The sequence below is a fragment of the Ambystoma mexicanum genome, chromosome 1q (genome assembly GCF_040938575.1).
Source record: "Ambystoma mexicanum isolate Mex_15411 chromosome 1q, UKY_AmexF1_1, whole genome shotgun sequence".
NCBI classification, from domain to species: Eukaryota; Metazoa; Chordata; class Amphibia; order Caudata; family Ambystomatidae; genus Ambystoma; species Ambystoma mexicanum.
The window spans coordinates 1473485379-1473504273 of NC_090922.1; the positions used below are offsets into that span (position 1 = coordinate 1473485379).

General features: G+C 43.8%; 1 protein-coding gene across 1 annotated transcript in view; it reads left to right on the forward strand.

Annotated features, from left to right (window-relative positions):
• The window catches only part of LOC138549910 (HORMA domain-containing protein 1-like), a 1553847-nt gene that overhangs the window by 431527 nt on the left and 1103425 nt on the right, over positions 1 to 18895 (forward strand). The window contains exon 8 of the mRNA XM_069642372.1: positions 10649 to 10675. Within this exon, the coding sequence (XP_069498473.1) occupies positions 10649 to 10675 (27 nt within the window). The remainder of the gene's footprint in view (positions 1 to 10648; positions 10676 to 18895) is intronic.

Here is an 18895-nt window from a genome sequence, read left to right on the forward strand (position 1 = left end):
CCATGTTTTTACGAAGCTCTGAACCGAGAGATGATACCCTAAATAGATTGAAGTATTAGTACATGTTTACTGAGTGTCCATAATATTCCATCTAAAATTACCTTTTTTCTGTTTTAGTCCAAAATGCATAATAACAGTTTTTGCCGGATTTGGAGTCAAATTATGTTCATTTGCGAATTCCACAAAGAGTGTTATTTTGCTTTGTAACCCCGCCGGAGTTGGGCCAAACAGGATTATGTCATCTGCAAAGGCCATCCACTTCAAGGAAATAGTCCCCACCTTCACAGAGAGCATGCTCCTGATTTCCCAATCTTTGTCCAGATCCGATATATAAAGGTTGAACAGGATTCCTCTTAAATTGCATCCCTGTTTTAGCCCTAATGCTGTTTTTATCGGAACTGTGGTGCCTCCATCCGTTGAAATTTTTATTCTATATGATGCATTTGTATGAAGTTTCATAATCCAAAACATCAAAGCACTGGGAATTCCCTTATTCAGCATTTTCCTCCACAACAGATTGCGGACTACATTGTCAAAAGCTGCACTCATATCTATCATTGCAATGTATACTGGATTCGAATTTCTGTTCTTAGCTCCAGCTATAGCATGGGCAAGAGTAACTGCATTTAAAGTTGTGCTCATGTTTTTCCTGGAACCAGTTTGGTATTTAGAATATAAGCCTTTTGCTTCAATTATTTTCTCCAGATCTTGTAAAAGTAGAATTGCAAAAAATGTTGCCTCAGTATCAATTAAAGAAATAGGGCAATAATTTTCAGGCAGAGATGGATCACCCCTTTTAAATATCGGGACTATATTGGCCGTTATCCAAGATGGTGGAATTTCCCCAGATGCAAAGATGGAATCAAATTTCATAATGACGATGTCTGCCCACATTGCGGGGTCCGCCTTGTAAAGACAAGGGGGAAGTCCATCAGGACCTGCAGCTTTAGAATAGGACAGACGTGAGATTGCCCAGATGATATCACTAAGGTTCCACTTTGGTTGTGGTATTTTAACAAGATCTACTGATACACTCATATCAGTCCGAAACTTATTTGGCAATTGGTATTTAGCAGTAATATACTTTACCCACGTTGACTCTGAGATACAATTTGGCATCGTTAGTGAAACACTTTTTGAGTCTGCATTTATGGTGCGCCAAATGACGCGAGTGTCATATGACACAATAGCTCGTATTAATGCACAGTTCTCCTCATTGTGTCTCGATACACGCGCAAATTGTAAATTGTGTTTATAAAGCGACATAATTTGGCGTCGTTTTTCCAAAGTGTTTCTATTGCTTAATTTGCCTTGTTTCAATTCTCTTAAGGATTTATTTTTTTCCCTTTTTAATAACTTACATTTTTGATCATAGGTGTGAGTATGTTGTACTAAGGTTTGATTTTTCTGAAATCTATTCAATACTATTGCAACTATTTCTGAATATGCAGTGCAAGACAATCTTTTAAAATTTACGCGGTCCTACTTCCATCGATATCTGTTTAACAATTTGATTGCATATCCCATTGTTCCATCTAATGGAATGTTGGGTACGATTAATTTCCACCACTGCTAGTGTACTATTTACTCCGAGCTGTTGACATTTCAGTTTCAAGGATGTAGTCAATTGTGCATGATCACTGATGAAAATATTATTTATTTCTAGAGGAGCCATATAAGTAATAAGATTATGAGTAGCATAGATAAAATCTATCATTGATTTGTTCTCTCCTCTTTCCCATGTTGTTCTCAAATTCATTTCATTGGTCACTAGGAGATCAAAGTCCCAATCAGTTAAAAGTTCTCTGAACTTGGCTCCTCTCCTAGACGATAAATTTGATAGCTTAGCAGAGCCTATTTCATTCACATTTCTACAATCACAGTTAAAATCTCCCCCTAAAATAATCTCATATAACTGATACCTATCAGCAATACATTCTAAACATGTATCCAAGTCATCAAGCATTTCGTCTAATGTATTCGCAGGATTCCAGTATAAAGAAATCACAATCAATGAGGAGTATCTGCTAAAAGGTGTCTCCAGGCGAATGCCTAGTAAACTTGCAGAATCCCAAAGTAATGTGGATTGGAGTTTAAGTGAGGTATGGATTGCAATTGCTAGATCCCCAGAGGGGCGTCCCTTTAAATGTTTTTTAGCTAACGAACTAAAAGTGGAGTAACCCGCCATTGTTAAGGATTCAGTTTTCATGGTTTCCTGTATAATAATTATCATAGGTATTTCATCTTTATTTAAGTTATGATGCCAACTCATTAAATTCCCAAATCCACATGAATTCCAAGACATGATTTTAAGGTTTGTGAAGTTGGATGGCTATGTAACAGGTGTTTTAATTGTAGATGGAGAATTAGAATTCAGAATGGCCATGAGCATAAGCTCCAACCATGTTAGTCCTTTTGATTTGGCAACGGCATTAAGGAGCTCAAATATATCCGCATCTGAACGAACCTTCAGTTTCATGGTCGGGATACTCAAATTGCTACAGTTTTCCTCTGAGGGTCTAGGGGGTTGTAAGAAAGCAACAGCATCCTCCTCCGTCTCAAAAGTAAACAGTACTAAACCTTCCCTTTTTATGTCATTGCGACAGAACCAAATAAATTTCATAATAGCCTCTGAACTAAGATAGCATATGGCTTTATGGTTGTTTGATCTGGCCATAGATACCCTAGAAATATCCTCCGAATTCACCATTCGCAGTTGGGGAATTCTAGAGAATAACGAGAAGATAAATGATTGATTAATATGTCTATCCATCAATTCTGCAGCATTCCCCTCAAACCCAATTATATACTGCCTTGTAACATCTGGTTGTGGAGGACTCATTTGACTTGAATTTGAGACTGAAATATCCCCCATTCTTCCTCTCAGAGATTGATTTTGTAAAACTTCACTATTAATAGTTGCTTTGTGATTCTCTAAATGCAGCATTTTACTAGGTGTGTTATGACTTTCATCAGGGTTGAACAAAGTATTGATATTATTAAAACAGTGTAAATCCAATCTACCTTGTGAAGGACCGTGAATGGGTATACATTTTGGTGGCTGAAGAATACCACCTAAGTCTACATGCGACAAATGATTAGTGTTAATAGTTTCAATGAAGCAATTCTTTGATGGATCTACCAATGTGTTTTTTTTTTGCCGATACCATGTACTGTCATTATTGACTTGATCGTATTCAACCCATCAGCTGTTATATTGGTGGTCTCGACAGCCTCTACTTCTGTACTTTTACCCATACCATTTACTTCAGTTATAAACATTTTTTTACTCTGATCACCTTTATTGTTCATAATTGGTTCCCTACACACCATATTCGAACATATTTCGCTATAAGATTTTCTTAATGGCGGATGTGGATCTACACACCTTGGAGCACCATGTTGTGTGTTATTGGCAATCTTCGTACAGATTCTTCCTATTATTGGAAAATAACTGTTCAAATTTGTTTTGGCATCAGTGCCTGTTATTAATTTACTTGCAGATGTCCCACCTTCTTTCACAACATTTTCTGAGGCCTTCAAGGGCATCTTGTATGTTTGAGCTCTACTAGGGGGTTGAAGATTGGATGCATCATCTGAAAAATTCTTCACAAGCTTTATACTACAAGGCTTCAGAGTTTGAGACTTGAGGGGAACTGCTGGTTTTGTTTCTGAATCGATTTTATTGCTATTTTGGTTCTCTTCCTCTACCAAAGTAATGACCGAAGTCAAGGCATCCTGACTTTCTTTGGACAATTGTTCTACATCAATATGTTCATCATCAGTTAGTTCTAGCTTTGGAATAGCTCCATTGTCCTTACCTAAATCTCTTACCTTTTGAACCATTGCTTCCTTCCTTCGCTTAGCATATCTCTTCACAGCGCGCATATGCATTCTTTTTGCTCGACGAGACATAAAAGCAGAGGCCTCATTAGGAGCAACATTTTCAAGCTCCTTCTTTTTTTGTTGTTGAATTATTTCAACTAATGTAGATGGACTATCTGGTAACGGTAAGCATGCCGATACTGACGGATTCCTTTTAAACAGATGAGTGGCGATGGTGGTGTTCAGTATTTCAACTGATGCTTTGATCTCTCTCAGATCATTTTCGCAATTACACTTTACCGGTTCTATTAAGGAAGCATGATTACTCCATTTTAGGCAGTTTGAACATTTATCAGAACTCCCTATAATTACTTCACTAGATCCTTGTTCACCAATTTCGGACTTAAGGGATCTAAGGGTATCAACTGCATTTATAAACCCCTCAATTCTGTCCATTTTAGAACATAGATGATATAAAATAGCTTTGGTCTCCCTGAGTTCAAGGTGTGTAAGTTCATGACCCTTGTCAAGGAGATCCAAGATTTTAGTAATCACCGGAAGAGAAGTTGGTGAGTGTTCGCTTCCGTTCTCATTATTATCCACCACCAATTCATCCCGTAAACACTTACTTTGGGCTTTGATCTGATCTGTTCGGGGGAAAGAAAAAGTGCGTGCTGGCTACTTCTCAATTGTTTTTCATGTACTACATGGTCATCAATCTTAGAAAATTGCCTACCATTAGGATCACTAAGATTGCCCATGTTTGTTGTGTTATGTACTAAGGGAGTCATCATGCTAATAGAATGATTAATTTGTGCATCTAGTGCAGCCATTCTCTGCATGGTGGTGTTAAATTGCTCTTTACTGGGGGTACATGGGGCTGATACAATCAGACAGACACTCGTGTTCATATCTACAGGGTCACTTACTGCATCCTGTGTATGCACATCCATAGACTCAAATGATGCAGCATGAACTTGGGCTAGGTGAGTGTTTTGATTTAAATACTCTGTGTCCATCAATGGCTCAGTCGAAGAGCCCCCTGTCAGAGCATCCATTAATAAGGGTTGCTGATATGAAATGTAGCCTTTACATACCATGGAATCTATACTAGATGTTGTTAGAGCTTTATTAGTAACCTCCGTGCAACGGCCGCTTCGCAATCCTTGGGCCATTGTTAAATAAAGCTACACTCAGTTACAATATAGTGTACACAATAATATTAAGGAAGATCTTGGTAAGGCAACTACACAGAGGACTGCCTCGCCCCCTTGTTCGAACAAACCAACAAACGGACAATAATACTTATCGTGCACTCCGCAAATGCGAAGCTGGTGTGTGGCAGGTAGATTGGACCAGAGTGAATAACACGTAATGATCCAAAAGCACCTAGCAGGATCAAAGAGGAAAACCTCCGCAGTCTCCTGCTAGGCTAAGCGCCAACAGCGCCTAACAGCCACTTAACAGCCAGAGGGCTTATCTGCGAAGGGCTTTACGCCGCAAGGGTGGCTGTGGTCGGTTTAAAAAGCAACAAGAAGATCACGTGATCTCAACAGTACCTGCCCCCTCCAGGAAGCAAAGCACAACAAGAGCGTCCCTCGCTCGCAGTGTTGTGCACAGTTCTTATTTCACCAACGGCCAGGTAAGCAGACAGTGCCTCGTAGAATACGAACAGTTGTGAAATTAACTATCGTACTCGGCCTGACGACATTTCAGATAGTGCAAGAGCTAAGACATAGATAAGGGAGGGGGAGAGTGGGAAGGAAATGGAAACAGACAGGTGACTACCGTACTAGGCCTGACGACATTTCTGGTAGAGCCGGAGAAAAACAAAAGGTGAGGGAGAGGGGTGCAGAAAGGGAGGGGAGGAACAAAACAAGCGACTATCATACTAGGCCTGACGACACAGATAGTGCTAGAGGGGGTGGTGGGGAGGAAAAAAACAGTAATGGGAGGGTGGAGGAAACAGAAGAGGTTGCTATCATATTAGGTCCAGGGAAAATTCTGATAGAGTAAGTGCATAGAAGAAAGTAAGGGGAGGAGATAGGAAAAGGGAGAAGTGAAAGGAGGAGAGAACAGAGAGTAAGCAGTCAAAAAGAGTGGAGAAGCAAGAGTGCAGAGCAAATACAATTGCAGAGGTCAGTAGTAGCACATAATGTTGCAAGCCAGGATAAAAGATGAAGATGGGAACTGCATGATTCAGGGCCACCATGAGTACAAGATGCAAAGGAAGTCCAGCATGAGAGTTGAGAAAGAGTGACGCACCGTGAATGAATGAAGTCCATAAAAGTCAAATCCAGCATTGGCCACAAGACGGTGATGGTAAAACCAGAATGTATCAGGACAGACTCCTACAGAAGTAGGCTGGAGGAGGTTGAGGGGAAGCAGGGTAGAAGAATCAAGCAAAACAGGCAACACCTGGCAGCCAGGTATTTTCTGCCAGTCCAGTTTCTGTCTAGCGGCCAGCCGGACCCTAGTACAAGCAGCCTCTTCCACGGCGGTTTGGGCATTTACCTTATACAACACCCGCCATACCATCTGGGTCTGTTAAAAAATGCACCGACTAGGTGCACACGGGACTCTCTTATACTCCCACACATGGATATAGTGTGCCTACATCCATGTTTGTGCGGATTGGGAATTTAACCACATGCAATCCGAGCATGAGAGACTTGTGAACACACCATATGTTTCCCTTGCACAGAGGCGCATGTGGATCGGATATTAGGCTCCTGCTCGTCCCTCAACCAGACTTTGACTCCAGTGTACATTTTAGTGATTTAGGAACCCTCGCAAAATTCAAACAGACGCAGGCAATGGAACTGACAGCACTGGATTCCTTGCCTGAGCGCCACGCGATTTTCTTCCGTGTATACGCCGTTATAGCCAATCAGGGCTCCGGAACATCGGGACCATTGAACGACGGCTAACACATCCACGGGAGGTTCGACCGACACAGGAGTTGCTTTCGGGTTTGCCACATTTAACACAGATTCTCTGCAAAACGGCCCGACATTACATGCAGGAACCGTGGTCAACATCAAGGCAGCCCCTCATTTTCGCATAGAATTACAGGCTGATTAACCGCCGACATCCGTGCACCAGCATCCACTTCCGTGTCCTGTACGTCACATCCAATCGGGGCACAGGCATTCCAGAACCCCAATTGGATGACGGAGACACACCCATAGCCTTTTTGAGGCTGGTCTACTGCACACGCAACATCCAACTTTGCCGCACTGAATGCGGCCTCTTCTCACACGGCTCCTCAGACTGTGAAGATACCACGCAGCCATACGAGGAAGCCCCACACCCCGGGAACTTCTCTGTGGACGTATTTTCTTCCGTTCCCCTGCAGACACAGGAACTCAGGTATATACGGCGGCCGTACTGACAAGAGTAAGACTTGCCTGCCACACAAAGGCAGCCCTTTTAGCTGGTTGTCTCAACTCTTTATTACTTTTAAATACAGCCAGAGGACCCAGTATGTCTTCCGACAAGAGGACCTCAGCACACTCCATCATATAGACACAAGGGACCTCCTGCTACCCCCCTCAAGATTGAATCACCACAAGGGACACCACACACGTGCCACTTTTTTGAAGGTATTCCCTTTTTTTGTCTATATGCAACAAGCTCTTCCATAACAGTTTAAGATAGAAGTTCAGTAACGGTTTGAGGTCCCCCTAACATATGCGCGGCATATGGAGAAAGGAGCACATATTTACATGCCCTCCCTTTCTCCTTCTCCTTCCATGTCTCCCCACAGGGGTACATGTCTTCGGATGGATTAGAAATTCTCGTCCTCTACCCATTGCACGCAGGCTCACCCTACACCTGTGTCGTTGAGCAGTCCTGCGGCTCTCGAATCCACGTGGAATCCTGATTTTTGATGCAGGTCCCCGGTTGAAGAGCAGGCTTCATAAAGAGAAAATCCTTAGGCGATCTGTGGTGAGTGCACGCCCACCACAGAATGCCAGAGGTAGCAATATCTTTTTACCCTGACTTTCTCCAAGCCCACCCAAAACAACGTATTCTTACATTGTCTTTCTTTTTTAGTGCATTTACTGCATTTTTCCATTACTAATTGCCTTGAAATGTCCAGAAAGAAAACACACAACCTCTCCAAGAGGGCACACTATTCATTCTTTCCTCTCTTGTTTTGTTCTGTTACAGTGGCCGTTTTTTCGCCCTGAAGAAGGCGGCTGGCATGAACAACTAGAAATCATTCTGATTCGGTTACAATAAGTATGCAATTGCCACCGAAACGTCAATTTTATGCAAGGGGGAACAATAAGCCCAAATCCAGGTTTTCCAGATTGACACTTCTTATGTGATCTATATTTACTTGTTGGTTGCACCACAACCCTACCCCCTGCAACGTTGGCATATATGTTTATCAGAACAATTTTTCTCTGCTAAATACACTTGGCATTTGAGCATTTGATTATGGCATATGCACGTTAGAAGTCTCTATGCACTAGATACTTGGCATCTGTTTATTGAAGGTGTGGCATTTGTTCATCAAAAATCTCACCACCACAGATATCACATCCGTCTATCAGAATTTCGATATATGTTTATCAGAAATTCCACTGTAATAGAGACTTGGCATCTGTGTATCAGAATTTCTGCTTACGAGAACTTTTGACCCCAAGAGTTATATTGAATGCAATTTATGTGGCATTATTTTCTCAAAACATAGGTTTCAAATTACCATGAATATAAAAGTGTATTCAATGTGTTTGTTTTTTGTCTTCTATGTCTCAATCTGGGTTTCCTAGAGAACCACATTAGTTTAGGGACCATTGTATTGTTTATGTTTTTTTGTTCATGACAATAATATATTTTCCTGTCTCAAGCCAAAAACTTTGTTACATGTGCAAGTGTATGTAAGAGAATTTTTTGTTTTAATACAACCATTTATATTCACTATGCAGCCCCTCTTGTGTTTTTCGTTCTTGACAATTACACGGGCCACAAACTTTGGGATATGTTCCATTAGTAAACAAAAAGGGTTCCCCGATATAACAATTATCTTTTACACGACTATCTATATGTGAAGAACTGCTGTGTAGCAGTACTTTCCTCTTTTGTTTCTTGTTTACGATTGCCCGAGTCTGCTACTAGTCACCATGGGCAAACTAAACTTTTGATGTGGATTCTGTAAAGCATGAGGCAGCGCGGTTTCAGGTCAAGGGTAGGAATTATAAGGCTAGCAGTGGTGAGATGCATTTGCATTCACACACCATCCTGACCTTGGTGTGATGTTACTGACAAGTTCAACAGTAGCCCTTTATGTTTGCATGCTAGGTTTCAAGTCTAGTACTGTATGTGTGTGTGTTTTTATTGCAAAATAGGTTTTTGCTGAATGGATAATGTATGTCACAAAGCTGATTCGCGTTGCAGTTGCCACTACAAGGCATTAAATAAGCAGTGTCGCAAAGCAATTTGCTATGCAATTCTGTAGGTTTACTAATCAAATGGACACTTGTGTAGGAAAGTTAGCTATTTAAGTAGCCCTCTTCAATGCAAGCATAGCTCGCCCTGCATTCCTCTCTTGCCCTCTGCTCAAGACAGACTTGCAATTCCATTCCTAAAATGTAACTTGTTACATAATGCATAATTACAGTGTTGATACTGTAAAACACTGCATCATCACCATGCTTTACAGTAAAGTTTAGGTTAGTGTGTCTTAATTTCATAGTGTGAACTATATTTCATTTTGTTGGGGAAGAGGGATCATATTGACAAGTGAACGCTTTTAAAAATGTACATGATAACATGATCAAATGCTTTTGATGGCAACTCTAGTTCTGTAACCTGCAGGTTGCATACATCTTGAAACTGGTGCTTAACCCATGGGCGACCCCATAGTCCTTGACATTCTATTTATCACCCTGTTGCTTTATACCAGGAACCCTGAAAGTGAGATGACCACAAACTTCAATATTCCACCTAGTTTGCCCAGTTATATGCCAGCTATGCAATCCACTCTGCTTAGTCTTTATTTCTTCTTACATAATAAATACACAAAGCAAACTAGATGCTTACGAAAAGTAGTGATCAATAGTTCCATCCAGTCTGTACATCTACTGCAAAAAGAATCACCAGAGCTCACTGTGCTTTATGATTATGATTGTATTACCACCTGCTGGAGACAGCTGGCCAAACTGTTCTCAGAGCCTTTTTATCATATATATTTGTGTCCATTCATGCAGCTAACCTTTTTACATTTTACAGACGCTGATCTATGGCTCGTAAAGTCTTTTCGCCCACTCGCAAAGTCGAGTAGATTTTTATGAAGGGCGAGTAGCATTTACAAGAGATGTTTAAAACTTTTATTTAACATTTACTTTGATTGCAGTAAATATTAAATACAAGTTCACTATGTATGGCAGCCCTATGGGTGGCAGCAGTGTGCCAAACAAAGTGGTTTGTATTGACATGCACCATTTTACAGAAATTGCATTTTACATTTGTTGTCTTCCGTTGCTATTAAGTTACCCGACTTGCATGTCTATCTGAAGTTTAAAGAATTTGCAATGCCTGACTCCTCTCACTAATGTCTTATTTCAGCGGTTCGCAAAACTGCTGTATTGTTGCTAATTTCATGTTGTGGGTACAAATAACTTCTGGTGACATTAACAATATTAGTACAACATTGCTAATCAAGTGGGTCTGTTTGCTAAGCAAAACAATTTTTATTAGCAAACTCTGCTAATCAATTTTTGAAAACTAATGTATGCCTTGCACTGGTTTAAATGAACAATGAATACATGTATAAATGCATGCAAATAATAACTATATATCTTTTCTTCAGGTCCATATGAATCCAGATGAACCAAATGTAAGTTTTTATGAATGCCTCATAGATATCTGAAAAACCACCAGTACAGTTAAGTGTGCACAACTGATGCTTGTCTAAATACAGACATATACGTTTTGTTATATGTATCATCATATCATATGTATTTGTATTTATTGATTTATAAAGCGCCTTACACCAAAGCGCTGTACAATGGAACAACATAATACATAAAACAAACAATATAACAGTTGAAGCAATTACATTATGAATCAATCAACAAAACAGTGAAAAGAGCAATTAACTGAAGGGGATAGGGAGAGAAGGGGAGGGGGAGTGGATGGGGGGGTGGAGGAGGGGGTTAGGAGGAGGGAAGGGGAAGGATATTTATGTGTCATAAGTACTCTTTCTGCAATACATATGGGATTTTATTCACTGGAACAGAACATAATATGTTACGCAGCAGTATTCAATTGAAAAAATAGCAGAAGGTTGCCTACCAAACTTATACCTGCATTGGACCTTTCTCCTGCACGCTTCCGGTGCCAAAAGACAGTAATTTTCTCTGCGCAGACACAAGAAAAGCATTGTGCGGAAGCTGCACTCCTTACCAGATGTTTTTTGGACATGCCATGTAGTGTGAGAAACATGCGGGTGTTCTCAGTTGTAGACCCAGAGGATCCTTTGTTCAGTTGGCCAGGGGAGGGGCATCGTGCTTGGATCCCGACCCTGGGGGCGGACGAGCCAGGGAGGATCCCCTGGGCAGAGGCTCCTTGGGGACTGCGGGAGGAGTGCCCGTGGGCAAGATGCAGTATCCTTTTATTTTTGCATACACACCTACCCGACAACCCCTCTGTCTTTTTGGGATATTGTCATCAGAGTCCAGTCCTACCCCAACATTTTCCCTTACGGAAAAGAAGACGGTATCATCAGGGGAAACCAAGACCAACCCCAATGCAAATGTTACCTCTCCTTCTGTGAAACCCATTTCTCAGCAACCTTACATCCAAAACGCGTTTTATGACAAAAATCTACCCTATTTTTCTTTCCCTTTCATAGAACACTACAACTCCCATAAATCCATTCCTCTACTAGAATACCAAAAGACTGAGACAAGGACGAGAGGGACTAAGAGTATGAAGATTACAAAAGGAAAACACACTGAGAAACAGTGGACAGACTACCACACCCTGAAAGTAGGCTGTCCCACTAATAGTCAGGCAAGATCAAGCAGACCCAACCCTGACCAAACACCTGCAGACAATTAACACCTCACAAGTGTACAAAAGGAGACTGCAGGGGAAGAGAAGTAATTTGCTTTTAGGAAGCCAGGAGGAAGATTGCAAGCGTGAGTCCGGCAGAAGATCCCTACTAGTGCCCCTGTTTCCAACCATCTGCAGGCAGGAACCATCCTCCCCACACCACCATGATGCCAGCATCTTAATTGGATGTCAAAGGGAGACCGGCAAATATTCTTCAAAACATATTCTAAATTTGTTTTTTACACTGTTCTGAGAAAAGCACTATGCCTAAATGTGCTCATTCAAATCTGCAACCCTTTACAGCACAAAACGAAGCTCCGACGTGTGCTGAATCCATTGAAAATGAAGAAGAAGGTGCTTTGTCCAAGATGGCCACCGCCATGTGCTCTGGAGAGCCCTCCCCGAGTGCCTCTGCACAGATCCCGTCTGAGTTGCACTGTGATTGGCCCAGTATCAGCCTATCTGCTGCCAGTATCCACAGCCAGCAGATCCAGCTCAGGAAGGCCCAGAAGCAAGGCCACTTCCTGTCAGGGCCTGGAGGCATGGGCACAACACACCATGCTCCCTCGTTGCCCCGCTGCCCACCAGAAAAATCCTACCTTGCGGCGGCCCCTCCGTGGTCTATGACATAGGTAAGTCTCATACTGATTCATACAAGCCTCTGTCTGTCCACTGCATCTCTGCTTCACCCCCTGCATCCAGGCTCCTTGTTTCACCCCTTACACATAGCCTACCTCCCCCCGCCACTCACAATGTGTCTGCACCTTACCATCCACTATCCTAACCCTCTCTCTCAGCTGCACACACTGCATCAATCAGTCCTGTGCATTGCCCAACCTGCCCACACAGCATTGCACTCTTCAGCATTGTGTCCACATCAGGTCACCACCCTGGCCAGCAAACACAATCTTACTCAGAAGCAACCTTATTTACCCTTACAAAACCCAAAATATACCCTGCCTATACTGCCTGCATTCCTTCACCCCGGCATCTCCCCCCAAATCATCAACAGCTGATTGCGCTATGAAACCACCTATAAATGATTTCAACCCTTATATATCATTTGGCTCTCCAAATGCACCTGATGCTACCTGTTTTATTACATGACTTGCTTGATGTTACTGCTTTGCGCGCCTCAGCCGCTCCAATTGATAGCTCTTTACATGCTTCACTTCACTACAAAGTGATGTGTGCTTCGCTAGATACCACTGCCATGTGTGCCCCACCTCTCAACACTGCCATGTGTGCCACCCCACCTGTTTGCCTGAAATGTGCCCAACCTGCCTACAAAGTATTATGTGTTTTGCATGATGGCACTGCCTGGTATGCCCCTTATGATTACAATGTTCTTGTGCCTCATCCCAGGAGTATGCTATGGGTGTTTTGCCCAATAACAATATACACCCTAGCAACCTTTTAGCCTCTAATATGGCCCACCTACGTGCTCATCTCCTCTGGGAACGCCATCTCTGTAACCCCAACAACCCTGAACACCTTTACTGATGTAGGAGATATGCCCACAGACCCACATGTCAGGCCCACTTCCTTCCTGCCCCCTGCTAAACCCCTCATTCAGTCCCGCACTTCCTCCCCCACTCTAATGCAAACTCGCCCTACCCAAGCTACTTCCTGCCAAAGCTTGCAAACAATCCAAGCACACTAAGCGGCACTGGCGCCCTATCACATACCTTCCCTAAACCCATGAGTGCCCTGTGCTGCCCAAGCCCATGAATGTCCTGCCACCCATTCTACCCAAGCCCATGAGTGCTCTGCCACCCATGCTACCCAAGCCCATGAGCATCCTTCCACCTGGCCTGTCCCTCGAACGACATGCACCCCCAGACCTAAACTCATGACTACTTCTTTCCCCCCACTCCTCAGAAGCCCTAGGATTACACAACCTACCCTATCAAACCAAGCTCAGATTGGTTAGGCTATCCAGCCGGATGTTGCAACCTCCACCACCCGAACACCTTCTCCCTACCATCAGTCCGCATGCCAACCAATCACCTACTACTGACCAAAACAAACCACTTAATTGCGTCCTTATTAATATCAGATCCCTGGGGCGCCCAAACTATAGACGCTCAGGTCCTTATCATCGTCAACCAAATTGACCTACTCGCCATCACAGAATCTTGGCTACATAGTGCCTCGGGCCCAATGCTCAGCATTGCGATTTCCCCCAGACTACTCGATCCACAGAACTGACAGTGCTAATGCCATTGGTGGCAGAGTCTCTGTCCTCTACAAATCTGATCTCCATATCTGCTCCATTCCTCTGCCTCCTACTGAGAGATATGAAACCCTATTACTTAAACTTAAAACTAATCCCCAGACTTCTTTCACCCTTCCCCTGCTCTACCGGCAACATAATGCCTCCAGCTCACCTGACTCTGAAATTCCCCTCCTCATAACACCCTTCCTCAAACCAGCCACCAAATGCATAATTTTAGGTGACTTCAATCTGGGTTTCAATGATCCCACTGATCATAAAGCTACTACTGTGGTGCAAGCCCTCCATGACATGAACTTCTGAAAGCTTGTCTCTGCCCACATGAAAGGATGCACCCTCGACTGGATACTTACAACTAATTCGACCATCAACATCTCTCTCATCAGTCCCATGGTCCGATCACCATCTGATTGAATTAAAACTACATCACTCGAAACCCCCAAACAACACCCGACCACCACCCATCCAAATCCTAGCGAGAAGTACTCAGAAGCTCACTAATTAAATTCTCAATCCCACCTTGGCTACGCTCATTTAAACAAGGCCTCCCAACTTCAAGAGCCCACGGCCCTCGCCAACCACTACCACAACAGCCTCGTAGTCATGCTAGATCAACATGTTCCCTTCAAAAACAAATCTCTGAAACCTTTCAAACCAACTAACATCTGGTTTACAAATGAACTAGTTCTGCTCCGCAGACATTAAAGAGCCATTGAGCATCTACATAAGAAGCACGCCAATATCGAAACCAATGTTGATGCCTTCATGGCCATTTGCCAAAGAAAGACTTTTTCAAGTCTATGGCCTCAATTTAAGAGGAGGAGCAAGCCTCTGAGGAGGATTCTCCCCCCCTTTGGGTTGAGTAATGGTACAAAGAATGCTCCTGAGGAGCTTATTGACCCAGCATCGAAGATGTCTGATCTTTATGATTGCCTACAATCAGCCAGTGGCATAGACACTTTGCCAGAGCTGGAGTTTGACAGACCTGATCCAGCTGAGCATGCGGATTCATCATACAGGACCATCATGAATAGAGTCATTGAGTTCATGGGCTGGAGCAGGAAATGTCCTACCTATGAACAAGACGACATGACGGATATCCTCAGTCAAGGCCCTCAGAAGGACCCTATACTGCCATTTCTTACAGCCCTTCAAAGGAAGGTCATGGAAAACTGGGAAACTCCAGAATCTGGACCGGCTGTAAACAAAGAATTTGCTAGAAAATATAGACCTTCTGGTTTTGATCCGGACTACTTAACTATGCGCCCTACACCTGAAAGGTCCAGGCAGCTACATCGACTAGGCAGTCTGCTTACCCCTCTATTCCCCCGTATAGGGATGATAAGAAGGTTGATCCCTGGGCTCGCAAGATCTTTTCTGTTACTTGTACCCTTTCGAGGTTTACTTACACCCTGTGGGACTGTGTTAGCGTGGCGGCTCAACACATTCCGGAAGGCGAGGAAAGGCACGTCTTACTGACTATAGTGAAAGATGGAAAGGACGCTATGGGGGACTGTCTCCAGTCAGGACTGGACACTGCTGAGAGTATCAGCAGGCCCTTGGCTTCTAACACCGTATTACGCAGGTTTGCGTGGTTGAGGAAGTCAAGCTTTGCACCGGATGTGCAGGGTAGACAACTCAATATGTCCTTTGACGCCTTGAGGTTGTTCGGCAGCAAGGCGGATGAGAGTCTGGAGAAGCTGCAGACCTCTAAGGTGGCGGCTAAATCACTTAACAACCTCAACAACAAACCTATTCAGGCTCATCTTCCTGGAGAGGTAGTCCTTTTTGTTTCCATTCCTCATTTGGAAGGGGAAGAGGACAGGCTGGACAAAGGGGGCAAAAAAGATTCTCTCGTGGTGGATGAGGAAGAGGTGCAAGATCAGCCCCAGCAGCAGCAACTGTACCCTCAGCTGCTGCTGCAGCTGCCTCTAAGCCACTCTGGGGTCCTGACCCACGAGAACCCGGTGGGAGGCACAATCTCTCAGAATCTGAACGAATGGCGGGGCGGGGCATTACTTCAGATGCTTGGGCACTGGAAACAGTAGTGAAGGGTTACTGCCTTCCTTTTCAGAAAAGACCTCAGGCTCATCCTCCGGGATACAACTCTGTCAAAATTCCAGATACACTCCTGTTGCAGAAAATGTTAACCCTGCTGGAGAAAGGTGCATTAGAACATATGCCTGTAGCGGAGAGGAACAAGGGTTGGTATTCCCCTTACTTTCTCATTCCCAAGAAGAACGGAGGATTGAGACTCATCTTGGACTTAAGAAATTTGAACAAATTCCTCAGGAAGGACAATTTTCAAGATGGTAACCTTTCTCAGATCCTTCAGGCTCTCCAACTTCAAGACTGGTTGGTATCATTGGACCTTCAGGATGCTTACTTTCATCTCAAGCACAGAAAGTACCCGAGGTTTGCGGTTGGCGGTTCTCACTATCAGTTTTGAGTTCTGCCATTCGGACTGACCTGCGCCCGAGGGTTTTCACCAAGCTGATGGTGGTAGTGGCAGCAAGTCTCATGAGAGGAGGTTCACCGAGCAAGCCCAGGAAAATCTCAGTATCACTTGCCTCTCCCTACACAGACTGGGCTTCTCTTCTCCCTTAATTACAAGAAGTCCCATATGATACCATTACAAAGACTCCAGTTCGTCAGAGCGGTCTTGGATACTTCCTCGGGCAAAGCCTCGCCTCCCGAGGTGAGAGCTCAACACATTCAGCAGATGGTCACAAAATTCCAGAATACCCAACATCTTCCGGCCTTCGAGGTTGCTCAGTCTCATGGCATCCTGCATTTTCCTGGTGCCAGAGGCCTGATTTCGAATGAGATCCCTTCAACTGGCTCTCAGGTCTCAGTGGTTCCAATTTTCAGGGAATATATGTCATATCATCTGCAAGTACCGAGCAGAGTTGCTCAAGACCTTATTCGGTGGGCTTGCAAGGACAACATTCTGAAGGGAGAATCTTTTTGGCAACCGTGGCCGGAGATAGCAGTATTGACGGACGCCTTACTCATGGGGTGGGGAGCCCACACCAACGATCCGACAATCAGCGGTCGTTGCTCTCCATCGGAGTCCAAACTACACATCCACCTTTTAGAGCTGAGGGCAATCAGACTAGCACAGCAGTATTGACGGATGCCTCACTCATGGGGTGGGGAGCCCACACCAACGATTCGACAATCAGCGGTCATTGCTCTCCATCAGAGTCCAAACTACACATCCACCTTTTAGAGCTGAGGGCAATCAGACTAGCACTGAAGGCCTTTCTGCCCTCTGTACGGGTAAAGAATGTCCTGATAATGACGGACAACACAGTGGCCATGTACTACCTCAACAAGAGAGGAGGTGTAGGGTCACTACCACTGTGCAGAGAGGCAGTGCAGCTCTGGTTCTGGGCAATACAAGAAGGAATCTCTCTGTCTGCAGTTAACCTGGTCAGAGAACAGAACACGGCAGCAGACGCTCTGAGCAGGCAGAGAACAGTTTCCCCCGAGTGGGAGCTAACTCAGGAAGTCCTTCAAGAGATTTTCACCCTTTGAGGAACCCCTCAAGTGTATCTGTTCGGGACCGACCGGTGTCATCCGAAGTGTGATCAGTATTGCTCAAGGGAATTTCCTCCAAGAGGAGCTCTAGGAGACGTGTTCGTAGGGAACTGGGAATTTCCACTCCTGTACACGTTTCCTCCAGTACCCGTGATTCCTCACGTAATCAGGAGGTTGAGAAAGTTCAAGAAAACCATGATCCTAATTGCTCCGGATTGGGCCAGGATCGACGTGGAACTCGGACCTTCTGGACATGTTCATCTTCCCTCTGATACGTCTTCCACAAAGAGAGGATCTTCTCTCGCAAGAGGAAGGTCGGGTTCTCCATTCAGAGGTCAAGACACTCAGCCTTCACGCATGGTTTCTTAGAGGCTGAGATATAAGGATTGGGACCTCCCGGAAGACGTAATGGAGATTTTGCTTTTGGGCAGAATGCCAGCAACCAAATCCTTGTACCAGCGTCGCTGGAATACATTTTGTAATTGGTGCAAGGATAAGAATGTGGATCCATTTCCATGTGGCACACCTATGGTGCTTTCTTTCCTGTTACACTTAGCCAAACTGGGGCTCCAGATTGGATCAATAAAAGTAAACCGGGGTGGCTCTTTCTATTTTTAAGCGCTCCTGTGAAGAGGTATCTTATTTGAAGATACAATTGATTGTGCAATTTCTGAAGGGTCTCACTAACGTCTACCCTCCAGTCCCATTTCATGTCCCCTTTTGGGATTTAAATTTGGTATTAAACATTCTCACATGCATTCCATTTGAGCCATTACATTCTAGTCCTCGAAGTCTCCTTACATTAAAGACTGTCCTACTAGTGGCTCTTACATTAGCCCGCAGGGTGAGTGAGTTACAGGCTCTTTCTTGTAAGCCTCCTCAAACCATTTTCCATAAGGATAAGATTATCCTGAAAGTCAAACCATCATTCTTACCTAAGGTAGACTCTGACTTTCATTTGTCTCAAAAAATAACACTGCCAACTTTCTACCCTCCCCCTCATGCAGGTAAGGAGGAAGAAAGGCTTCACAGGCTAGACCCAAAAAGGGCTCTAAGCTTTTATATCTCAAGACTAGCTAAATTTCGACAAAATGACCAACTCTTCATTGGATACACCGGCCAAAAATTGGGCCTGGCAGTAACCAAACAGACTATATCTAGATGCATAATTTTAGCAATTGGAGAATGCTATAGACTGGTAGGTAAAGAACCTCCAGATGG